Source organism: Podarcis muralis, chromosome 2 (genome assembly GCF_964188315.1).
Source record: "Podarcis muralis chromosome 2, rPodMur119.hap1.1, whole genome shotgun sequence".
Lineage (NCBI taxonomy): Eukaryota > Metazoa > Chordata > Lepidosauria > Squamata > Lacertidae > Podarcis > Podarcis muralis.
In genome coordinates, this window is record NC_135656.1 from 105,103,669 (window position 1) to 105,127,758 (window position 24,090).

The following is a 24,090-nucleotide window of genomic DNA, read 5'->3' on the forward strand; positions in this document are numbered from 1 at the left end:
GAATGGCAGAACTCTGCATCCACCATACCAGTTTATATCCTGAAGGTTAGCGCTTTTGGAAAACTTTCCACTGCAAGTTCTAGTGGTTGGGCTACAGCAATGCTCTATATGTGGGGCTGGACACGGACACGGAAGCTGGAGCTGACGCAAAATGCAGCGGCTCATCTGCTCACTGGGAACAGCGTTCCCATATTAACCCTTTGCTGGAATAATTCCACAGGCTGCCAATCAGCTACCAGGTTAAGTTCAAGGTGCTAGTTTTGGTGCATAAAGCCTTATGTGGTTTGGGACCAGGTTAGCCTTTCTTCCCCCCACCTGGAGCCCTGGACTGACTCCAGCTACAAATGCTGAGCCTGCTGAACAGATTTCTTGGGCCAGGGTATTGTTTAGGAGTTTCCGTTGGGTTTTTGTTGTTGTTAATTTGTTTTACCTTTATTCCTAGATTTATTATGACTTATGTGAAAACTGTTCAATTTGGTGTATTTTGATTTGTTTTTCTTATTGCCTAGGACTACTTTTGTTTTAAGGGACGCAGGTGGCACTGTGGTCTAAACCACAGAGCCTAGGGCTTGCCAATCAGAAGGTCGGCGGTTCAAATCCCTGCGACAGGGTGAGCTCCCGTTGCTCGGTCCCTGCTCCTGCCCATCTAGCAGTTCGAGAGCATGTCAAAGTGCAAGTAGATAAATAGGTACCGCTCCAGCAGGAAGATAAATGACGTTTCTGTGCGCTGCTCTGGTTCAACAGAAGTGGATTAGGTATGCTGGCCACATGACCCGGAAGCCATCTGCAGACAAACGCCGGCTCCCTCGGCCAGTAAAGCGAGATGAGGACCGCAACCCCAGAGTCGTCCGCGACTGGACTTAATGGTTACCTTTACCTTATTTTTGTTGTTGGCAATGATGCAATCATGTTGTAAGCTGCCTTGATTGTGATCTTATGTATGATGATTAGACTCAAAAGGTATTTTTGGCTTTCATATACCCAACCAATCATAGTGACAGATACCCTTTGAAACTCCCCCACTCCCAACAAATAGCAAGATTGGCACCTTCTGTGCTGCCTTTTCAGCGCCTGCTAAAGACATTCCTCCTTTTTCAAATACAGCCATACCTTGGTTGTCAAACGGAATCCAATCCAGAAGTCCGTTAGACTTCCGAAAACATTCGGCAACCAAGGCGTGGCTTCCGATTGGCTGCAGGAGCTTACTGCACTCAATCAGAAGCCGCAGAAGCAGCGTCAGACGTTTGGCTTCTGAAAAACGTTCAAAAACCGGAACACTCACTTCCAGGTTTGCGGCGTTTGGGAGCCGGAACGTTTGTCTCGCAAGGCATTCGGCAACCAAGGTAAGACTGTAGCCTTCTAAATGGAGATCTTTATCTCACTTGGTCTCTGTACTGCACCTGAATTGATTTTATGTATGGGCTGTTGCTATAAACCGTTTTTCTATAAGAAACTTACTTATACAGGTTTTTGTTCTATTGCAAATCGCTTTGGGATTCCTCATGGGAAGCAGTTTATAAATTAAATGAATGATAACAACAGCGCTCATGGCTACGGCAAAAAAGGGGGGGATGGGGGCAGCACATTTGCTCCAACCAGGTACCTAAGGCAGAAATCTGTTTACAGCCTGCTTCCTTGCCCCACTAATACAGGCCCCCGTTGTGCTACTGCTTCAGGTTTGACCAAACCTTTAAGCAAAAGTACCTCTTACACTAACAGGTTTCCTTGGGCTTAATTGTGAACTGCCCTGAGCTCCTGTGATGAAAGGCGGTATTATAAATCTTAATAAATAGTAAGAGTAATAATACAGGCACTGGCAATTGGCATCTGTATCACTCTGATCAGACTCGGGCAACTTCTGCCATTTAAGTTTCCCACAATTCCAGCCTTTAATGATAAATTAACATGTGCCATTAAGGTAAGACGGGGAATACGCAGGAGAAATGATTTTGAGGAAATATGGAAGGCGTTTGCAGAATTTGTACTGTTAAAACGGAAAGGGGTCAAACCATCGCAAGAGGTGTTGAAATTTTGGGAGATTGGATAGTTACAATGGAATGGTCTCGGAGGTGGGGTGCACATTTTTATCCTTATTTATTTATGATTATTACTTTGTCAAAATTAAAAATAAAAATAAAAAATAGGAAAAAAGGTTTCCCACAATTCCCACAGAGCAATACTATTTTAGGGGCGCTGTGGGGAATTTGAATGGTAGAAGCTGCAAAGCACTGATCAATGCTCTAGAAAAATGGGGCCCATGACAAGTGATTCCCCAGAAGTCACCCTAGAGCGCTACATAAGACATATTAAGGTAAAGGTAAAGGGACCCCTGACCATTAGGTCCAGTCGTGGCCGACTCTGGGGTTGCAGCGCTCATCTCGTTTTATTGGCCGAGGGAGCCAGCGTGCAGCTTCTGGGTCATGTGGCCAGCATGACTAAGACACTTCTGGCAAACCAGAGCAGCACACAGAAACACAGTTTACCTTCCCGCTGGAGCGGTACCTATTTATCTACTTGCACTTGGGCGTGCTTTCGAACTGCTAGGTTGGCAGGAGCAGGGACCGAGCAACAGGAGCTCACCCCGTCGCAGGGATCTGAACCACCGACCTTCTGATCAGCAAGTCCTAGGCTCTGTGGTTTAACCTTATAAGACAGATGACTGGCCATCTATATACTTGGCCATTCATTTCCCACAAATTCTCTCTCGTCTTCTCCACAATTCAGCTCTAAACAAATTCACGTTCTGCATAGCAGGGTTTCATTTTGTTTTTAACAACCTGCAGCCGCCAGTCAAGAGTATCTTAGGCTGGTGGGTGGGGACTGAAGGCCAAACCTGCCACAGGAACAGGTGGGTTATCTCCTCTCACGCACCAAGGTGCGAGCGCCAACTGGCTGCCGAGGCATCAAAAGAAAATGACTGACATTCCGCCGCGAAGCTCTCTCCGGCAAGGATGTGCTCAAAAATGCAATTAACGGCAAGCCACGCTTGGCAGAATTGAGGTGAAATTGCAGGGCACCAGCAGAACGCTACAGGCCATTGCTTTGTTGTCAGATTTTCAGCACAGTGCAGAGACACTACCCTGCATGTGTTGAATGTTACAGCGAATGTTATTTTTAAGGAAGTCACCTACAAGAGGTGAGGGACACAGTCCATCTAGTCTTGCAGCGGCCTAGTCAGTTCCAGGCCCTCCCTTGTTTCCCTTCATAGAAGACGCATGCTGCTCCTGTTCTGGGAAATGGCGGTTAGCACGTGTCTTTGGGTGGAAGCACTTATCTTGAAATCTCTAAGGCTAAGCAGGGAAGTCCTGCTTCAAAAGAAAGGACTAGAACAGAAATAAAGGGAACCTTGATCCCAACCTTAAATGCTGTGTGTGTCAAAGGGAAAAGGGGGGGGGAGGGCTGGTGAGAAATACAGTGGTACCTCGGGTTAAGTACTTAATTCGTTCTGGAGGTCTGTTCTTAACCTGAAACTGTTCTTAACCTGAAGCACCACTTTAGCTAATGGGGCCTCCTGCTGCTGCCGCGCCGCAAGAGCATGATTTCTATTCTCATCCTGAAGCAAAGTTCTTAACTTGAGGTAATATTTCTGGGTTAGCAGAGTCTGTAACCTGAAGCGTCTGTAACACGAGGTACCACTGTACTTGGTTTAGGTATGGGAGGGAATGTAGAATGAGATCCTCGAAAACTGGGAAAAGTCAGCAGCAAAAATGCTCTGGTACTTGAAGCCTGTTTCAGAACAACACATGCGGAAATTGTGGTTGTGAGAGAGTGAGAGACAGACGGACAGGATCCTCCGAAAAGTTTTCTCAAGCCTGTTTCCCAGAAGGCAGTACAGGATGGAATCACAACTATTCAGGCACATTTATTGCTCTATAACAGAGCGGTCCAACCTTTCATACCAAGCGGGCCGCAAGAGTACTATACAGTGGTACCTCGGGTTAAGTACTTAATTCGTTCCGGAGGTCTGTTTTTAACCTGAAACTGTTTTTAACCTGAAGCACCACTTTAGCTAATGGGGCCTCCCGCTGCCGCAGCCCGATTTCTGTTCTCATCCTGAAGCAAAGTTCTTAACCCAAGGTACTATTTCTGGGTTAGTGGAATCTGTAACCTGAAGCGTCTGTAACCCGAGGTACCACTGTACTTCGACACAGAAGCCGCCACACACTTAACTCAATTACCATATCGTAAATTAAAGTGTTCACAATATGTTTAATAACATTTAATAAGCACAATTAATTTATTTAAATATAATATTAAATACACAAATAATAGATTTAATTATAAAACAAAGCTAATACACAGGCGTACGCACTTTCGTTAACCACACCTGACACCAAAAAATATCTTTTTAAGGCTTTAAGATTTATTTTTTCTTGAATGTTGCCGAGGGCTGCCAAAACAGGCCTTGTTGGTCACGTGCAACCCAAGGCCCGGACCGCCCTGCTCTATAGTCTAACAAACTGCTCACTAGCACAGGAGTGCTCAGGAAAGCATTCTCCCAATGCTGTCCAGATGATAGCAAGCAAAACGTGGGGTCGTGCCAGATCTCCATCTCTTTAGGTAGAGCAGAACCGTTTCCTCTCCACACGCACCCAAGTTTCGGGCCACATCTGAGAAAGCTTCTCAAGTGCGCCTCCCCCTCTGACCTACACACCCGTTATATACATACACGGAATGGCTTCAGCTTAATCCACACAAGGGAATTAAAAAAACCACTTATTTATGCAGGCTTTTAATGGATTGCTGCTCTCTGATAACATGCCCTCCCAGTGTGAGCATGTTTTCGCCATGTTTTGCAATTAAAGAGGCGCCGCTTTGTGTTTCGAGGCACTTGAAACTTTTTAATGGCGTTATTTATACATTCCTGATTTAGAGTCCCGTTTTGTACCGGTTTTTCTGCTGTCGGCTTTTGTTTGTTTGAGAAGTGCCTTGGTCTTTCTTCTCAAAATTAAAGGTAACACATAAATTGTTTAAACACTATCATCATCATCATCATTATTATTATTATTATTATTTGTCAACTTTTCCCTTTTTTAAAGGGAAATTCCCTTATTCCAAATAATAATAATAATAATTTTTATTTATACCCCGCCCTCCCCAGCCAAGGCCGGGCTCAGGGAGGCTAACAAGCAATAATAAAAACAAGTTGAATGAATACAACTTAAAAACAAGATTAAAATACAACAATTAAAATGCTGAAACATTAAAATATTAAAATGCAGCCTCATCACAGGAGGAGAAAGGAAAAAGAAAAAAGAATAGGATTCCTCGCAAGAAAAGGGAAAAGTTGACAGCTGTGTTATTATTATTACATGCCATTCATACATTTTTAAAACATACTGTAAGCACTTTGGATATAAAGTGCTTGTCAGAAAAGTAGGCTGCAAATTTACCCTGGAAATGTGCGCCCCGGCTTGAAAGAGTACACCTGCGTACCTCTGAATACCACGGGTTTGGGACATGCCAAGAGAAGAGCTGTTCCCTTTGTGCCTTGTGTGTAGTTTTCTGGCAGTTCACTATTGCAAACAGAGTGCTACACTGGAAGCAGCCTCTCTCTGGTCCAGCAGGGCTCCTTCTTAAGTGGACTCACTGCTGTTCCTACCTCAATCGGCTCAGAAAATGGCTAGAAAGGACACAATGAAATTTTGCAACTGAAGGAAGCCAAGCATGGCTAGCTACCTGGGTGGGAGACTGCCCGAGAACCAAGAATTAAACTGCTCTCAGCTCCAGAGAGAAAAAGCAGGTAAGGTGAAGTTATTCCGATGGCAGGCTCATAAGGTTATTGGGGCAAATAAGGTTATTGGGGCTCATAAGGTTATTTCCCGCAAAATTGTGCCCAAAATGGTTCTCAACGTATCACGTGAACGACGACTGTAATTCAAAAACTTACTAGAGTTCATCGTTAACACCAGTAGCAAAAAAAGGAATCCGTACAACTTTGTATAAAATACTAGGAATAAACTAAGCGAATTAAGTAGCTGTCAGGAGAATCACATCAACACAAATACAGAACGTTAGCCATACCAAACATCCTCATGAGTTTATGGTAGTATTCCTCAAACTTGGGTCCCCAGCTGTTGCTGGACTACAAATCCAATCATCCCTAGCTAGCAGGACCAGTGGTCAGGGATGATGGGAGTTGTAGTCCAACACAGCTGGGGGTCCAATTTTGAGAAACACTGGTTATGGTGTAAGACATTATGCCCTGTCTACCATCCAGGGGTCAGGGGGAAACTTGGTCCTTGCGACCTGCCATCTTACCTGATACTCGCTCCAGTCAATGTTCAACCGCTCAGTGAGAGAGACTGGGATGCTGAGAGGAGCATCAACATAATCCTGCAAAGAAGGAGGCACAAGGTCCATCAGGAGTAGAATGATGTGATGAAGAAAGTACAGTGGTACCTCAGGTTAAGTACTTAATTCGTTCCGGAGGTCCGTACTTAACCTGAAACTGTTCTTAACCTGAAGCACCACTTTAACTAATGGGGCCTCCCGCTGCTACTGCGCCACCGGAGCCCAATTTCTGTTCTCATCCTGAAGCAAAGTTCTTAACCTAAAGCACTATTTCTGGGTTAGCAGAGTCTGTAACCTGAAGTGTATGACTTTCCCAGGCACTGAATTTTCTCATCACCTAAATTGGGAATGGCCAGTTGCCCCCCCCACTCCCGTTTTGACAGTCCTACAAAATTTAAAATGAGGTAGGATCAAACTCAGTTCCACATATACGAAGGCAGTGTTTTCAGATTTAAAAAAATATTCCACACGTTAACATAGCCTTCCTGTCCCTCGTTTGTTTACAGGCGGGAAACCTTTTTAAGTGTACAGTGCCAAACCTAACAACATGTGTTAAATTCCCGAGAAGCCCAAATGACTAGATGACACAGGCTTTATTATGGCGCCTGCACTACTTGTGCATTAATAGACATACAGTGCTCTGATCATGAGAAGCAGGAGTTCTGCTCTGTACTGCACTATTCTGGCTAATCATCATCAGTAATCTATCCTGTTCTGGGCACATTTTAAGGAAGACACTGACAAACTGAAGCATGCCCGGAGAAGGGAGACCAGGATGTCTAGAAACAAGGTCTTATAAGAAACATTTGAAAGATCTGGGTATGTTTAACCTGGAAGAGCAAAGATTAAAGGGAGACATGTGCATCTTCAAATATCCGAAGGGCTGGCTTCAGGCTTCCATCTTTTCTATTTCATTCTGTCTTTTTCTGGGTCTCTGCCCCAGTCAGCATTCTGTGTCCACTGAGCATGCTCAGTCCCCAGAAGACAGTGCAAATTTGTTTTCCCGTTGCTCCAGAGAGCAGGGCTAGAACAAATGGGTGGAGTCTGCAGGGAAGGAGATTTCGGCTAAGCGCTAGAAGCTTCCTCCTGGTAAAAGCTGTTTGACAGTGAGACAGAGGCTGTCTTAGGAAGTGTCTAGCTTTTCCTTCAACAGACTATCTATCTATATATATACACCGTATTTTTTGCTCTATAAGACTCATTTTTTCCCTCCTAAAAAGTAAGGGGAAATGTATGTGCGTCTTATGGAGCGAATGAAGGCTGCGCAGCTATCCCAGAAGCCAGAACAGCAAGAGGGATTGCTGCTTTGACTGCGCAGCGATCCCTCTTGCTGTTCTGGCTTCTGAGATTCAGAATATTTTTTTTTTCTTGTTTTCCTCCTTCAAAAACTAAGTGCGTCTTGTGGTCTGGTGTGTCTTATAGAGCGAAAAATATGGTGTGTGTGTGTGTGTGTGTATATATACACACACACACACACACACACACACACACACACACATATATGAATGAGACGACCCCCAAGGTCCCTCTCAGCTCCACACATCTCTGAAAAAGCCAGTTTGTGCAGCAAAATAATCCCTTCTGCCCCTCCCAAGACCAGCCTGGGAGCGAAACATCACTGGCTGCCTAGAATACAGAAGCTGGCAATCCCTGCCTAAATGAATGGCCCCCTTTCTCCACAATTAAGTGGCTTTCAAAGCCTTCCTCCTGAGCTCTGAATCCTGATTTACGGTGGTTCATAAGTGCTGAGGAAGACACCGTGGAGTGTGGCATTGCACGCTTGCTAGATTTCACAGCAACCGTATTTCACCTGCGTTATGTCTCCCCGTTGCGAACCACGTTACTGTGGCGTCCTTTTCTATGGGAGGAACAAGCCTCTCGGCTGAATGCTTTCAAAAGGATTTCTCAGAGAGGACCGCCTGAGCAGCAGTGGGGAAGGGGAAGGACAGAAGCAGCAACTCCCGAAACTGCTGCAGATTCTAGGCCCTCTTGTGGCTGCAAGTGCGAAGGTGGGGCTGTCTGCGACGGTGCTGCCAAGACCGGCCAACACCTAAGCAGACACTCTCTGACTTTCAGGAAAATAGCACTAAGTTCATCTGTTCTGGAACACCGCCCTCTGACCCGACAGCTCCTTCCGCCCATTCCCTGGTGAACGAAATGAATCCTTTTAACTGCTCAGGGGCAACCTGTACACCAATCTGAGCCTTCTCAGGTTTGTGTAGCCAAAACGGACGTACAAAACCAGCAAGGAAAATCCTAAAAACCCCAATAATCCCTTAATAGCTCAAGTAGCGTGGAATGCTGAGGTGGGAGGTGATAACTAGAAGGGGGAGAACACACTGGAATAGCAAACAGGAGGACATGGAAACAAAGACATATGCAAAGGGTCAATTGAACCATCTTGCTGTCTGGATAGCTTCACAATGGATTACCCCTCACCATTTTATTTTTAAGGAAAAGGGGCACAAAACAGCCCACTGAGCTTGTTCAACAGGCACAGAATGCTGATTACCGTATTTTTCGCTCTATAAGACACACTTTTCCCCCTCCCAAAATTAAGGGGAAATGTGTGCGCGTCTTATGGAGCGAATGCAGGCTCCATAGCTTCAGCGAAAGCAACGCGAAGCCTCCAAAACGCAGTGGGAGCGCTCCCACCGTGATCCGGAGGTTTGCGTTGCTTTCCCTGAAGCCTCCAGGCTTCAGGGATAGCCGCCTGAAGACTCTCCTTGCTTCAGTGATAGCCGCTGAAGCCTAGAGAGCAAGAGGGATCGGTGCGCACCGATCCCTCTTGCTCTCCTGGCTTCGCTTCGCTGGAGAGGCGCTGCTCAGCTTTCCCTCTCTGCGCAGCACCCCTTCAGCGAAACGGGAGGAGAAATGGAAGGGGCCCCGTTTCTTCTGCCACTTCGCTGAAGGAGCACTGCGCAGAGAGGGAGAGAATTTTTTTTTCTTGTTCTCCCCCTCTAAAACTAGGTGCGTCCTATGGTCGGGTGCGTCCTACAGAGTGAAAAATACGGTAATCTGTTGAATTATCTGCTTGTTGAGCAGAGGAACCTGGGAAAGAAGGGATGGAATAGGGACGATGGAAACCTGAAGAGAAACAAGTCCATGTTGCAGTGACCCCTACTTGTACATACTAATGGGAAACTCCTTCGCCAAGTTACAATCCTTAATAGTTGTAATAGTTGTGTGTTGATAGTTATGCCAAAGCATATCTATCAACACACAAGAGGGCCTTGGGGGGGGGGGAAACCCTGGGCGTTGCACATGTGTGCAAAAAACTGAGCCCCACTCCCAAAAAGGAGACCCCAAAAGAACCCAGTGCTCAGTGGCCAGAGAAACCAAGTGTTTGGGGCCCTCAGAAGTGGAAAAGCGCAGGCAGAAAAAGGAAACAGAGGAGTCTGGGAAAGGACACAGCCGGCTGGCCGTAAACCCCACTTGTTTCACATTCCAGGATTGAGTCCTAGCACTGGGAACATGGACTCTGGCTCAAAATTAAGCCCGCGAAGACATTCCAGTGACTACAGAGAAACAAACACTAGGTCTCTGCTCCCAGAGTTGGTTCGCAAACAGCTTGGGCCATCGGTAAAAACGAAAAAGTTTATCTTGGAAGAGATTCGCGGCAACTCTGCTTCACGGCCTGCCCCCGTACCTGCTTCCAGTTAAAAACAAGCCCTTCCGCCCGGTAGCCCCGCTCTTTGTACTCCTTGAAAAATTCACAGCCTGCGTGAAGAGAAAAAGGAGAGGGTGAGAGGGAATCCGTGAATGAACGTGCACAGGGTAGTATCCAGACTTGACTTCCCACTCAGCAGGGTGGATTCGATTTAAATCAAATAAATTTAAATCCCGACTTAAATCACTAGTCAGTAAGACTTGATATAAATCTCTCTCTCTCTTTTTTTTACAGAAAGACTCATTCTTGCTGATATAATCTTAATATTTACAACCAGATGCAGGTTTCATTTTGGGAATAATAAATTTTCAGAGTAGCTTTTACAGTTACATCAAAAATTACTGATTTGGTTGTACTATTAGAAACACACAGACAGATAATGATGAAATGATTGTGAGGTTTAATAAGTTAACTGTTTATATTTGGAGAACTTTTCTGCTGTACTATATTGGAAGGAGAAAAACAATCAATTTCTTAACAACAATTTAAACAATTTATTTAACTAAAGCAATAACATTATAGCATATGTATCCATGTTTGTTAACTGGTGTGGTTAAACTTAAAAAAACCCCAAAAAACTCAGTTTTAGCACACATGAAAAACTTAAAACAAATCCTTATTTCCTGATGAATAGCCTTTGGACTATAATGTAACCTAAACAGAAAACTATCCTTAAAAAGATTTTTCCTCCAGAATCATTTTATTTTAAAAACCCAATTTAAATAATAAAAATCTGATTTAAATTTTAATAATCCATTTTTTTATTTTTAAAAACCATTGATTTTTTTATCCACCCTGCCACTCAGCCGCTTCTGAGGTAGAGGGAGGATACATTCTGTGTCTGTCCTCCAGAATCAAGAGTCCAGGACAAACAGTGTGTTAAGGGCTAGAGCCAGATGCTGGGTCACAAGAGGTCAGACCACTGCCATCACCACCACCAGCCCAGCACCAAGAGGTCACAGGAGACTCAGTGGCAAACAAGGAAACAGGGACTGGCAGCCCTCACCAGGCAGCAGGCAAGGCTTGTTGCCAGAAGCTGAAACCAGCCAAGGGACCGCGCTCTCAAACTCTGCCCCAGCGAGCGCATTTCATGCATCGGCACATGGCTCTCAGCTACCCGCTTCCCCACCCCCCAAAGCTGGTTTGGAAAAGGAAGAGACTCTTGAAATGGTGTTTGCTGGCAGGGGAGAAGCCTGAAATCCCCTCGCTTGGAATAGCTGGCAGTGAAGAAGAGGCCACAGGGCGGGGAACAAAGTTCGCGACACATTGGTTCTTCAAACCATGTTTTAAAGCGTTTGCTCCTTAACAGTTTTATTCCACAACAGAAATATTCATGCCTGCAAAGCGATATAAATGCTCAGAGGTTATTTGCACGTAGCCATATGAAAATGTCTCTGGGTTCCTTTGGGAAGAAGGACCGGGTGTCTATTTTTAATCATCATCGTAATAAATTTACAAATTCCTTCCAGTAGCACTTTAAAGGTAAAGGGACCCCTGACCATTAGGCCCAGTCGTGGCTGACTCTGGGGTTGTGGCGCTCATCTGGCTTTATTGGCCGAGGGAGCCGGCGTACAACTTCCAGGTCATGTGGCCAGCATGACTAAGCTGCTTCTGGCGAACCAGAGCAGCACACGGAAACGCCGTTTACCTTCCTGCTGGAGCGGTACCTATTTATCTACTTGTACTTTGACGTGCTTTTGGACTGCTAGGTGGGCAAGAGCAGGGACCGAAGAACGGGAGCTCACCCCGTCGCGGGGATTCAAACCGCCGGCCTTCTGATCGGCAAGCCCTAGGCTCTGTGGTTTAACCCACAGTGCCACCCGCGTCCCTTCAGTAGCACCTTAGAGACCAACTAAGTTTGTTATTGGTATGAGCTTTCGTGTGCATGCACACTTCTTCAGATACACAAATTTGTTTGTTTGAAGGTGGGGTACAGGGTTCTCCCCTTCATTTAATTCCCACTACAATCCTGTGAGTTAGGTTCAGGTAGCTTAGGCTGAGAGGTAATGACTGCGCCCAAAGTCACCCAGTGAGTTTCATGACCAGTGGGCCTCTGAACGCGGGTTCTTAACCACAACACCGCACCGGCTGGTCGATTTCTAAAACAGTCTCTCAGAATGAGAGGGCAGTTCCTCTCCATCCAGGCCATACATTTAAAGAATTATTTCCCACTTTAACAGTCATGTCTTCCTCCAAATAACCCTGGGAACTGTGTTAGTTTCTGTTTTGCCACTGAGCAGCTGCTTGGAGTCACAGGACTCTGTTTACATTCCAGAGACAGCCCAGGCTATTGGAAATCTCACGGGAGACTAGAGACGGATGTGATGTTACTGGTTTCCTGTTTCCTTTGTTCAGTTGCTCTCTGCTTTCATAGAGAGAGGATGTGTTTTTTGTCTGCATAGTTAAGAAATAAAACTCTTTAACCATGTAGCCCAAACCTCTCGTCTCTTTCCTATGCTGGAAACTCTGCTGAATGGAACGTGCCTTGGAGCCTTATCAAAGGCTCAGGTCGTTAAACACGCCGGGAGGCGATTCCGAAGGACTTGGGGGAAGAAAATGAGCTTTATCAGCTTGGCTGAGCGGAGATCCCGACAACTATAGGTTCTTAAGGGTGCTAACTTTGCAGGGTTACAGTTCCCGGCACTCTTGAACAAACTGCAGTGCCCGAGATCCTCCAGGGCTGCTGAAAGTGGTTTAATAGTGCTTTAAATGTTTGGAGTGGATGCGACCTTAAGCTAGGCTATATGAAGCATAATGGTCATGCCAAACTGGGACAAGGTTTGGGCCAGTTGCGATTAGAGCATCATGCCACTTGAATTCAAAATGGATTCTCATACATATAAATATATATGTACACACACACATAAAGGCACTTCCTAGATTGGTTTGAGAAGCCTTCACAAACTTTAATAATAAGAAAAAACAACCTTGGCAATTACAGAGCCATGTTCTGGTGGTGACAATTCACCCATGGCTTGATGCGACCTTAATTGGAACACTCCCAGTGTGGGTCTCCCATCCATTAGAAGATGTCGAGCACCTAAGCATGTGCTCATTCCCCCCACGTAATGCCTCTCGAGGAACATGCCACAGCATTTCAAGACTTTGCAGAGTTTCCAGGTCAGCACCTGCTTGCCGTGAGTTTCCTCGCTGTTTCCTAGCAGCAGAATCCCAGGCTTGGAAATAGCAAGCAGGGGAAAACCTGAGTTCCAGCATGGCGGGTGAGCAGCGATGCCAAATTCAAGGACGCATCCTTCCTGCAGTCACCCATTATCCCGGCATGCGACATCCATTTGCAGCAACATCCACTTTCGATGTGCTACTGGCTATGTTCCCGTGGGGGTTTGTGGGAGTGAGAGCATGGAAGGGCAACAGAGATCCGGTCTAAAAACCATGGGCCTAGAGACTGCTAGACTCTGACTGAGGAGCCTTATATTTCCAGAGTTTTCTCCCAAAAGACAAAGGAACTCCTCCATCACGAGACAAGCAGGGACTCTGAGAAGAGACCGTGCAATTCTTGAAATATGTTGGGTGCGCTAAAGAAACTGGAACAATTTTGTAAATGAAAGAGGTGATTTTATTCCGCACCCCTTAAGAGTTTTGTCTCCTTGGATACTGGAGGTGCTTCTATTTTACTGTGGGAGAAACCACTCATAGCCATTCTGCCCTCTTCCCAGTAGGAAAGCTTTCCCCAACCTAATGGTCCTCAAGGTGTTTTGAGCCACAACTCCCATCAGCCCCAGGGCCAGACATACAGTGGTACCTCTGGTTACGTACTTAATTCGTTCCAGAGGTCCGTTCTTAACCTGAAACCGTTCTTAACCTGAGGTACCACTTTAGCAAATGGGGCCTGCTGCTTGCGCACAATTTCTTTTCTCATCCTGAGGTAAAGTTCATAACCCGAGGTACTACTTCCGGGTTAGCGAAGTCTGTAACCCGAAGTGTTTGTAACGCAAGGTGTTTGTAACCCGAGGTACCACTGTACTGCACTGGTTGGGGCTGTTGAGAGTTGTAGGCCGAAACATCTGGAAGGAACCAGGCTGAGGAAGGCTGCACTAGACAGCTGTGCGGAATTGCTGCTGGTCCCTCAGAACGCTTCCTTCCTACCTGGGTACGGGATGGAGAGGAGGGTGAAGTCTGCATAGCGCTGTGCTTTATCCACCTTCTCGGAAGACGTCACACTAAGGAAGGAAAACAGAGAAACGCACTACACGTGTGTGAAGCTGGTTGGCATGGCGTGGCAATTGTGGGCCAACCTCAACAAAGTCAGCCGAATATCCCTTGCTGCTCCCCGCCCCCACCCCGAATAATCTCAGCTTTTCACCAACAAAGTTTACAGAGAATAACTGCACATTCAGGATCTCTTTCCAATTAAGGCATGAACTACTCTTTGTGCTTAAATTATCCCATCTGGCATTCTTTTTCTTTCCCTTTTCTTGAAGATTACAAAGAAGTACCTGGCTGGATTACCCTTCACGCCTACTCTCCAACAGAAGCTTGTTTGTTTTTAATTTTGATGAGTCTGGGGTGGGGAATTAGAAATGGCATCACGCTGAATGCAGAACGCCACAAAACAATTTCATTTATGAAGCAAGCCAAGCTTTTTAAGCTCATGGCTACCAAGTGGCAGGCATCCTGCCAAGACCTGGAAGAGCTCCCTGCAACAACAACAACAAAAACACCCTGCCTAATTAAGCAAGCATTTTATGGCAGAGACTTTGAGCTGATCAACGCACTATAAAACATGATTCCTGCACATAGCGAGCAAACTCGTAAGAGAAAAGTTCAGTGTAGTCTTCTCTCTGACATCTCTATTTTGCTACACGCAAAGAGCATTTTAATGTAAGGTAAAGGTAAAGGGACCCCTGACCATTAGGTCCAGTTGTGACCGACTCTGGGGTTGCGACGCTCATCTCGCTTTATTGGCCGAGGGAGCCGGCGTACAGCTTCCAGGTCATGTGGCCAGCATGACTAAGCTGCTTCTGGCAAACCAGAGCAGCACACAGAAATGCCGTTTACCTTCCCGCTGGAGCGGTACCTATTTATCTACTTGCACTTTGACGTGTTTTCGAACTGCTAGATTGGCAGGAGCAGGGACCGAGCAACGGGAACTCACCCCGTCGTGGGGATTTGAACCGCCAACCTTCTGATCGGCAAGTCCTAGGCTCTGTGGTTTAACCCACAGCGCCACCCGTGTCCTTGCATTTTAATGTATGGGACCATAATAATAAAAAATAAACTTCCTCACCTATTTGCATTCTGAAGTGCTGCTACCTAGCATTCTATCCTTGCATTATGTGCAGAACAACTATCTGCAACCACACTTCAGGGTGCTCTACGCTAGAGGAAAAACAAACCTAGGCCAAAAACACAGAGAGGCACTCGGCACATTCCTCCATTTGGGGCCTCTTTCCAGCAGGGCAGGCGAAGAGAAGTCAAAAGAGAGAGAACGACCCTAGGAACGTCTGCTGAAAATGAAACCTGGTTGCTATATCCAGATAGCAGCAATAACTTGGCTTCCTTTACTTTTTTAAACTCATTTCAATATATTTTTATCCCACCCTTTTCTCTGCAGCAGGAATGGAGAAACCTTGATATGTTACTGAACTCCAACTCCCATCAGCCCCAGCCAGCATGGCCAATAGTCAGGGATGATGGGAGATGCAGTTCAATATCTGGAGTCCTACAGCTTCCCCGTCCCAACTCTACCCTCCTGCCTTTTATCCTCGCAATACCCCCTTGAAGGCAGCTGAGGCTGAGTGATAGGGACCTGCTTGAGGTTAGTTACTCAGGAAGCTTTAGGCAACAGTGAGAACCATTGTGCAGTATCCCTGATCTAAATCTGACCGCTGTCCTACACCTGCTCTCAGGAGCATCCTTCACCTGCAGTGCTTCTCAAAATTTGCCAGCAGCCAATTGGGACGCACAACACACAAATGGCACCCGTACTTACTTCAAGCCAAACTTCACTTTCTTGTTCTCCACCATCAAGTCACAGATGTACGCAACCGACAGGTATCTCAAGAGCTTGATGTCATGACCTCGGACCTTGTCGAACAGCTGCGAGTCTGCATTTCTGAAATACAGGACAAGGGGTGAGGTTTTCTGCCCGGAGGAGGAAATGCAGAAGGCTCAGATTAGCAGAATCAAGGCATAAGCAAGTCCTACAAGCCAACACAAAACGCTTCACACAACAGTGCTAATGCTCTACAATGGCCAAAACCAAAGACATGATAAGCCGGGCGATTCTCCTGTGCAAGACCCGTTGATTTCAACGTGGCTTTTGCAGGAGAACTTCCCTGGTGGATGGTGCCCCAGCTCAGTAGTAAAAGTATCTGAAGAACCTCTTTAGGAAAACAGGTTACATTTTTTATCCAAATCTCTGGAGGTTCTTGTAAGGGAGCACATCTACTATGAAAACATACATTGATTTAGGTGTCCTGACCTCACCCCATATTCTGGGGGTGGTTCTATAGGGGTTCCTGAGAACTCCAAAGAGGTTCCCAACAACCTCCAGAATTAAGGCCTCCAGAATTAGCTTTGGGAGAGGGGGGAAAGCAAAGCCAAACCAGTTAAACAATCAAATTTAGAAGTCACACACGTCCAACACTGCCCTGTGAGTGGCAAACAAGCAAGTCCTTGAGAGAGGATTTTAATTGGCCTAAAATTACCAGAAGGAATAATCTTAAAACGGCAAGCTATACACTAACAATGGAGCCCATTCTGCCGATGGGTTTTTAAAGTTTTGCTTCAAACTGTTCTTTTGATCTCGCCGAAGTCTGAAAGTATTTTATTATTGATATTTCTATGCTGAGATTTTAGGACTGCTTTTTGTGAGTTGTTCTCCAGTTTTGTTTTAAATTCTACTGCGAAGCACTTCCAAGTGCCTTAATATAGTACAGCAGGCTATAGGTTCGTGGAATTAAAAGAACAAACAAACCCAAGAAGAAATATTGGCAGCAAGTGTGTAGTCCACCTCCCATACGATCCTTACTCCCCCCCCCCCCCCACGAACTCTACTGCAGCCCAGAAAAAGCATCATTGGACTGGCCTGTTCTCACAGAACACCAACCATTGCTTTGTGACCCACAACAGTCAAGTACTTCCCTGCATTGGGAGAGATGAAATTATGGAAGTGCAAGTTTTTCTATTACTGCAGCTCCATGGTGGCAGGAAAGGTCCCTCTTACATTTTTTCCCTGCCATGCCAGCTTAAGCAGATCCATGAAGAAAAAGGAGTCAAAACCTTGTCTGACATATTTGTAGGAGGTGGTTGGGTCAAACAGACCTGAAAGCAGAGTCCTCTTCTGACATGTCCTCTGTATCTGCCCAGGCATCGTCTGTGCCCCCTGCAGAGAAGACACCGAGAGAAGTTCAATATATTAGTAGTCACAACCTCTGCCCTAAACAGACTGGATCAGCTGGCATAAGAATCTCAGCACTTCTCCCACAAAGCATGGTTCTGGACTTCCCACGTGTTCCAATAATGTAAGATGTCGTTTGTGATGATGAGCGAGTCCTAAAATCATCAGGCTCGTCCCATGTAAGCGACCCGCTTGCCGCCTCACAAACTGGAAGGATACTACCAACAGGACCAGCTTTATTACAGAGCTTTTCCCTTCAGTCCCACCCCTCGTTTCATTGATGGGGAATTGCTCCAAGGTGATGTAGACCCTGAAAACGACCCTGCGAGGTAGGCTAGGCTGAGATATAGCAGCTAAGATGACACAGATTACACCACACTGGCACTCAATGACTTCATGGCTCTGAAGAGATCAGAGTCCCACGCTCATATATTCTCCTGGACCACCCAGGTATATTTGACACTACCCCTATCTTTTTACTTTTCAGTGCTATGCATAACATTAAATATTATATTTAAAGTGTTTTTTGACGTGAAACATATTGAGTGGATACGGAACGGGTGCCTGCTTCCTGCATGGTAAAGCAAGTGGTGCTGGCCATAAATCAAGACTGTTCGTTCAGTCTAGATGAAGAAATTGATGCATGCAGTAACACTAACAGTTTCAACTCTTTCTTTAAAGAAACAAAACAAAACAAAAAACAGGATTGGGGAACTTTTTTGGCCCAGTGGACCAGATCCTTATTTGCCTCCACCCCATGGGACAGCTTACCTGACAGCCACCTGACATCACAATGATGTCAGATGATTGGCATGTGTCCTGTCCAGCTCACCTGCTCAAGCGTCCTGCTCAGCGCTTCCCAGACACCAGGGACAGGGCTGTGGCTCAGCCGCTTTCTGCAGAGATCAGCAATGCAACAGAGATGCCTTCAGGAAACTGAGTCATGCAGCGGATCCTTTGCAGAAAGCAGGGCTAGAGTCACCGGCCATCAGCACAACTCAGGCACACAGCCAATCACAACAGGCGTGACCTCACCACCCATTTAGCTGATGGGGACTTCAATGCAACTCTCTGCAGCGATAGGCTGTGTGATCAGGCTGCCCCACAAGGAAGTCTGTCACACAGCCAATCCAGTTGCACCTGTACCTGCCCTACGCTTGACTCCTCATATGTGACGCCAGCTATGGGGCAGCTGGGTGTGGTTTGGGGAAAACAGCCTCCCCAGCCAGATTGGGACCTGTGCTGGACCAAATATGGCCAGAGGTTCCCCACCCAAGTTAAAGACCTTAATGCTGCTATGACCTCCTGAAGGTGTACGGCCAATCAGAAAATAGGGAAGGGGAGTCTTAGCATTGAGTGCAGCTAGCCATAATTAAGAGGTAAAGGTAAAGGGACCCCTGACCATTAGGACCAGTCGTGACCGACACTGGGATTGCGGCGCTCATCTCGCTTTATTGGCCAAGGGAGCCGGCATACAGCTTCCGGGACATGTGGCCAGCATGACTAAGCCGCTTCTGGTGAACCAGAGCAGCGCACGAAAACGCCGTTTACTTTCCTGCCGGAGCAGTACCTATTTATCTACTTGCACTTTGATGTGCTTTCGAACTACTAGGTTGGCAGGAGCAGGGACTGAGCAACGGGAGCTCACCCCGTCGCGGAGATTGGGACCTTCTGATCGGCAAATCCTAGGCTCTGTGGTTTAAGCCACAGCACCACCCGCGTCCCCATAATTAAGAGGACAATTCTCTAAATGTCATATTTTGCATAACTTGAAAGTTGGAAATCAGATTTTCTTTGTGCAACAGGCAGCTCCCTTGGCTCAGAGGTTTTGCTTCGTTTCTGAAATGTGGAATCTATGCAGCAGTGTCTGAAGAACGAAAAAAAGCCACCCTGGTCACAATTCTCCTGCGCAACCAGGGATTCCCGCAATTGCTTCATCGCTGAAGACATGCAACTAAGATGCCCTCTTGGGAGCAGACTCCAATACTGAAACAGGAAGCTTACGGAGGAGCTTGCAGACCCACAAGACAAGGCCACAAATGGTTACCACCACCTGACAGTACCCTTTGCATATTCCTCTCCTTGCAGAACTTGCCAGCTTTGGCTTTCTAGGGAACGTGAGTTTGGTTTCCATTTTGAACTAAGCCACTGTCCTCAATGGCAGCTCAAGCCTGCTGCTCACGCCAATTTTCAAGGATGCTCCCCCAACTAGCGTTATAAAACAGAGATAACACATGGCAGCTATTACCAAACCTACACCTCCCTTACCTGAGAAAATGTAGTTGTATCCTGTGCGCCCATAAAGTTCCCCCCACCCCGCCAGGGTGGCCGATCGGCATATATGCTGAGGAAAGAGAGAGATGCAACAAATGACCATCAAAGCACAGAGATGCAACGGACCCTCCTCCTCTTCCTCTCCCAGCCTTTCCCCATTCCCAGTTCAAGAGAGTCTGGCTTTGCACTCGTGGTCCGCACTGCGCCTTCCAGATGGAGGTCTGCATGGCTCACAGGTCAGGCTTAATTACTTCCCAACCCTCTGCTAAGCTACATTTCCCCATGATTCTACTTTGCACCACTATTTGCAATTCCTTTTTAACTAATATCAGCCTTGTGCGCTTCATTAACATGCTCTTTGAACCGTCTCTCCCTCAAACCGTTAATGAACGGGATTAGGCTGGTCCCCGCAGGATCCTCTTTAAGTTCACCTATCGGTAGTAGAGCTGAAACAAATCTGCAAGTTATGGAGCAGCTTATCAAAGGCGCCAGCCCGGCCTCAGTGTGCACAGGTGCATGCCCACTTGACTTGGGAGCAACGAAGAAAGGTTGTCAAGAGATTGCTGCACCCGCTTTCTAGAGCCTTCTGTTCATGGCTGAAGGCACCCTCCAGTAAATCGTGCAAAAGCTACAATGAGACATCCACATAAGAAAAGAAAACCATGAAAGTCACAAGACACAGAGAGAGAGAGAGAGAGAGAGAGAGAGCTTTACCTTGCCCTTGTAGAGGATGACGGGGCAGACAAACCGCCCTCTACACCTGGCCATTTTACTGCGGTGGATGAGGTCTTGCAGCTTGCCAACTTGGACAGTGCTCTCAAACCTATTGGAGGCAAAACAGGCCATTACCTGCACAGGCACCAACTGCAGATTGGAGGGGACAGGTGTTGCCTGGATGTGCTTCTCAGGCTACAAGTGACTGCAAAATCTCGTCTTGGCATACATTCAGTGTAAAGCCTGGTAGCTTCTGTCATCTTGTTTCGAAGCCAACAGCTCAGGGGGAATGGGGCGGGGGGAGAGACTTCCACTAACCAAAGGCTTGGTTTTGTTAACTCCACAGCCACGAAGGATGTGCACCTCACCGTTCACTGTCTCCTTGTTTTAAAGGCTCAGCGACCACAAATTTAACAGATCCTGGATCCAGACTCAGATTAGCTAACCAACAGATGGAAATTTTAACGCTGCTCTCCCACCAGCATAGCGTACATAAGTAAGCAGAGAGATGGCAATGGCTACAAGGCTGGTGGTCATCGCCAAGGAGAGACCCAAACACAGATCTCCACAGTCTAGATCAGGTTTCCATTTGTTCACCACCACTAATATCAGACACCAATTCAGAACTAGTAATGGAGTTGGATGGAAAAGACACAGAGGGTGTCACAAGGATACTGATGAGACTGAACTCCAAATCCCTGGATGACATCTCTCGGTGTTTTCATGTAGATGTTGAACAGCATGGGAGACAAGATGGGAGGACACCCTAGAAGCCACCATGGAGCCACCATGAAATAAATGATAAAAGTTCCACCCCAGTCAGGCGGTCTAGAATAAATGGTCAATAGTACTGAAAGCTTCCAAGAGGTCCAGCAGAACCAACTAGGACATACTGCACCTTCCCAATATGGATCTACCAAAGTCGTCTGCCCCACAACCAGGCCTTGAATGCCATCTTTTTTGACAATCCAGTAACATCTGGAGCAGAGATGTGTCCATATGCTCAAACACACTGCCCAAGAATGGAAAATGAGTGAGCCTGGATCACTTCTCAACAAAGTGGGTATTTAATGGGAAAGGGGGACGAGGCAGGATCAGGGGATTACCAAAAATCCTGGGAAGGGATCTAACACACCTCCATTTCCACTTTGGTCTGAGTACCTGCTGCTTTATTTCTGGATAAAAACAAATGCAGGATTTAATAAGCATCAATTGGCCACCTCTGGATCATCATATCTTGACTTCATAAACAGAGATACGCCTAAACCTTTTGCCTAACTGCTCCAGTCTCATATCACCTCTTCCCCTCCCCATAATGCACCACAATAAGACAGTAAGTCTTCAAATTAAGCCTAGTTTCCCATTTCAGTGAAATCTTTCACAAGCCAGGATGTTAAACCTATTTAGGCCTGTGGTTTAAGATCCTGGCTTGTTCCAATCTGATAACCATTGTTTCCTGGTCCAGATGAAATGGGAAACTGTGGTTAGTTGAAGAATTCCAGGTTTAATTGTAGCACACCAAGGAGCAAAGGAGCGGCACATACAGTCAGATGGTGAGTAATAAGCTGTGGCGTGATCACCTGAATATAGCCTGCATAAGAGAACACAAGGGCTAAAAATGTCTCCCCCCCCCCCCACAGAGAGGACTGTGTTTGCTAAATGAATTCAAAGATGGGAGATGAAAAGAAGAGTGAAAGAGAAGCAGTTGAGGAGAAATAAGGTAGCTTTGCCCATGAAAGGCTTTGCTGACTACACGATGCTTGAGAGACACTGGAGAAACAGTGGCTTGATTGAGAGACTCTCCCAAGGCCCGGGGAAGGAGCATGTGAGAGGTAGGGTCAAATGCAGCCAGTTCCCAAGGGATGCCAATTAGCACATGATGGTTTCAAATTTATTCCAGTAGTCAGATCAAAAGATCTGGCCCCTCCCCTCACTCTTTCTATTACCTTAATGAGGCTTAAGTTGACTCCTGGTCCCTCTGTATTTAATTCAAAGGTTCAGCCTGGGTAAGCAACTGGGATATATGAAGCACCACAAATTAAGCTGTGGTCCACCCCAAACCACACACACACACCCTCCATCACTGAGACACCGCATTGGATGAGGTTCCCTGGTACAGCATCTGGCTCAAAGCTTCACCTTAGTGCCAAGAACTCTCCAATAAACTTGTCTCTCAAGAGCTACTCTGGTTCGCTCGAGTGCCTCACAGTGGCAAAACGAAGCTTTCTGACAGATACACTGCAACTCCACAATATTCCAGATAGCTCCTTTGCCAACCTGGTGCCTTCCAGATGTTTGAGACTTGTAGTCCACAATGTCTAGAGCAGTGTTTCCCAACCTTGGGCCTCCAGCTGTTTTTGAACTACAATTCCCATCATCCCTGACCACTGGTCTTGCTAGCTAGGGATGATGGGAGTTGTAGTCCAAAAACAGCTGGAGGCCCAAGGTTGGGAAACACTGGTCTAGAGGGCACCAGACTGGCAAAGTCTTCCTTGAAACGATCACCTTTAACAATCCACCTCTCAATGTTTTGCTAACCCAAAAAAATGCCGGGGGGGGGGGGGGGGAGAGGAACTCATCTACAAGTTAGACCAAATACTAGAAATATCAGATGTGTTGCTTTCCTCGCACTGGACCACCTCTTGCATCAGGCGCCTGATTATAAGCCCCTTTTGCATTGCTGTTTTTGAAAAAAAAAAAAAAGGATATTATATGCATTGTGTAAGATGATTTTTTTGTATCTAACTTTGCAGAGTTTGGCTTTTTTTTAGAAACAGCAATGCAAAAGTGACGAGCCGCATGTGGTACGTTATTTCTGCATCATATAATTTTATGTATATGCTAATAACACATACAGTGGTACCTCGGGTTAAGTCCTTAATTCGTTCCGGAGGTCCATTCTTAACCTGAAACTGTTCTTAACCTGAAGCACCACTTTAGCTAATGGGGCCTCTTGCTGCCGCCGCACCGCCGGAGCACGATTTCTGTTCTCATCCTGAAGCAAAGTTCTTAACCAGAGGTACTATTTCTGGATTAGCAGAGTCTGTAACCTGAAGCGTATGTAACCCGAGGTACTACTGTATGTATTTTTCTCCAGTGTTATAACATATTTTATGCATTATAAGATATGCTTATAACTGGTGCTTGGCACTTTAGGAAACCTGGCTGTGTGCATGCAATAAGGGACGTAACAATATGAGAATTGTTCTTGTTTTTAGCAGGATGGGGGAAGTTGACATTATTAAGGATCAAAGCAGGTTTTCCAGCAACTGATATGCAGACATTTTGCTGCCCCTGAACATGGAGGCAGAGCACAACCATTGGGCTACCAGCCACTGCTAGTCTTATCTTCCATGAATCTGACTGATGATCCTCTTTCAAAGCCATCCCAGTTGGTTGTCATCCAAGGTAACTGCCCCATCCTCCTTCAAGTGCCCTGATCCCAAGCTGCTTTGGGGCTTCCCAAAACGAAATAACCAGGACTTTGAATCGCGCCTGGAAAGAATCCTTCTATTTTCCACCAGCAGCCAATCAGTTGTATAATATGACCCCATTACAGACGATCCCTGAACTGTAGCTCTTGCTTATTAGGGGTGAGCAAATGCCTTTCTCTCTCTCCACGGATGTCGGCGTAGCGTTAGTAAAAAAAGAGGAGGAGGAGGAGAAGAAGAAGCACGGAACATTTTGCACGGCACAGCTGCCGTTTGGGCACCTTGTCTATGTGTGCCGTCCTCGGGGACAGGAGAAAAGCCCTGCCACCTGCCCAGCCGGAGGG

At 46.3% G+C, this 24,090-nt stretch overlaps 1 protein-coding gene across 3 annotated transcripts in view; it reads right to left on the bottom strand.

Moving 5' to 3' along the window:
* Positions 1–24,090, bottom strand: part of MTMR14 (myotubularin related protein 14) — a 91,121-nt gene that overhangs the window by 54,151 nt on the left and 12,880 nt on the right. For all 3 annotated transcript variants that reach the window (XM_028719719.2, XM_028719718.2, XM_028719717.2), the window contains exons 3-9: positions 20,316–20,424; positions 19,596–19,671; positions 17,252–17,312; positions 15,918–16,040; positions 14,072–14,145; positions 9,944–10,014; positions 6,262–6,336 (exon numbers count right to left, since the gene is read on the bottom strand). In XM_028719719.2, the coding sequence (XP_028575552.2) occupies positions 6,262–6,336; positions 9,944–10,014; positions 14,072–14,145; positions 15,918–16,040; positions 17,252–17,312; positions 19,596–19,671; positions 20,316–20,424 (589 nt within the window). The remainder of the gene's footprint in view (positions 1–6,261; positions 6,337–9,943; positions 10,015–14,071; positions 14,146–15,917; positions 16,041–17,251; positions 17,313–19,595; positions 19,672–20,315; positions 20,425–24,090) is intronic.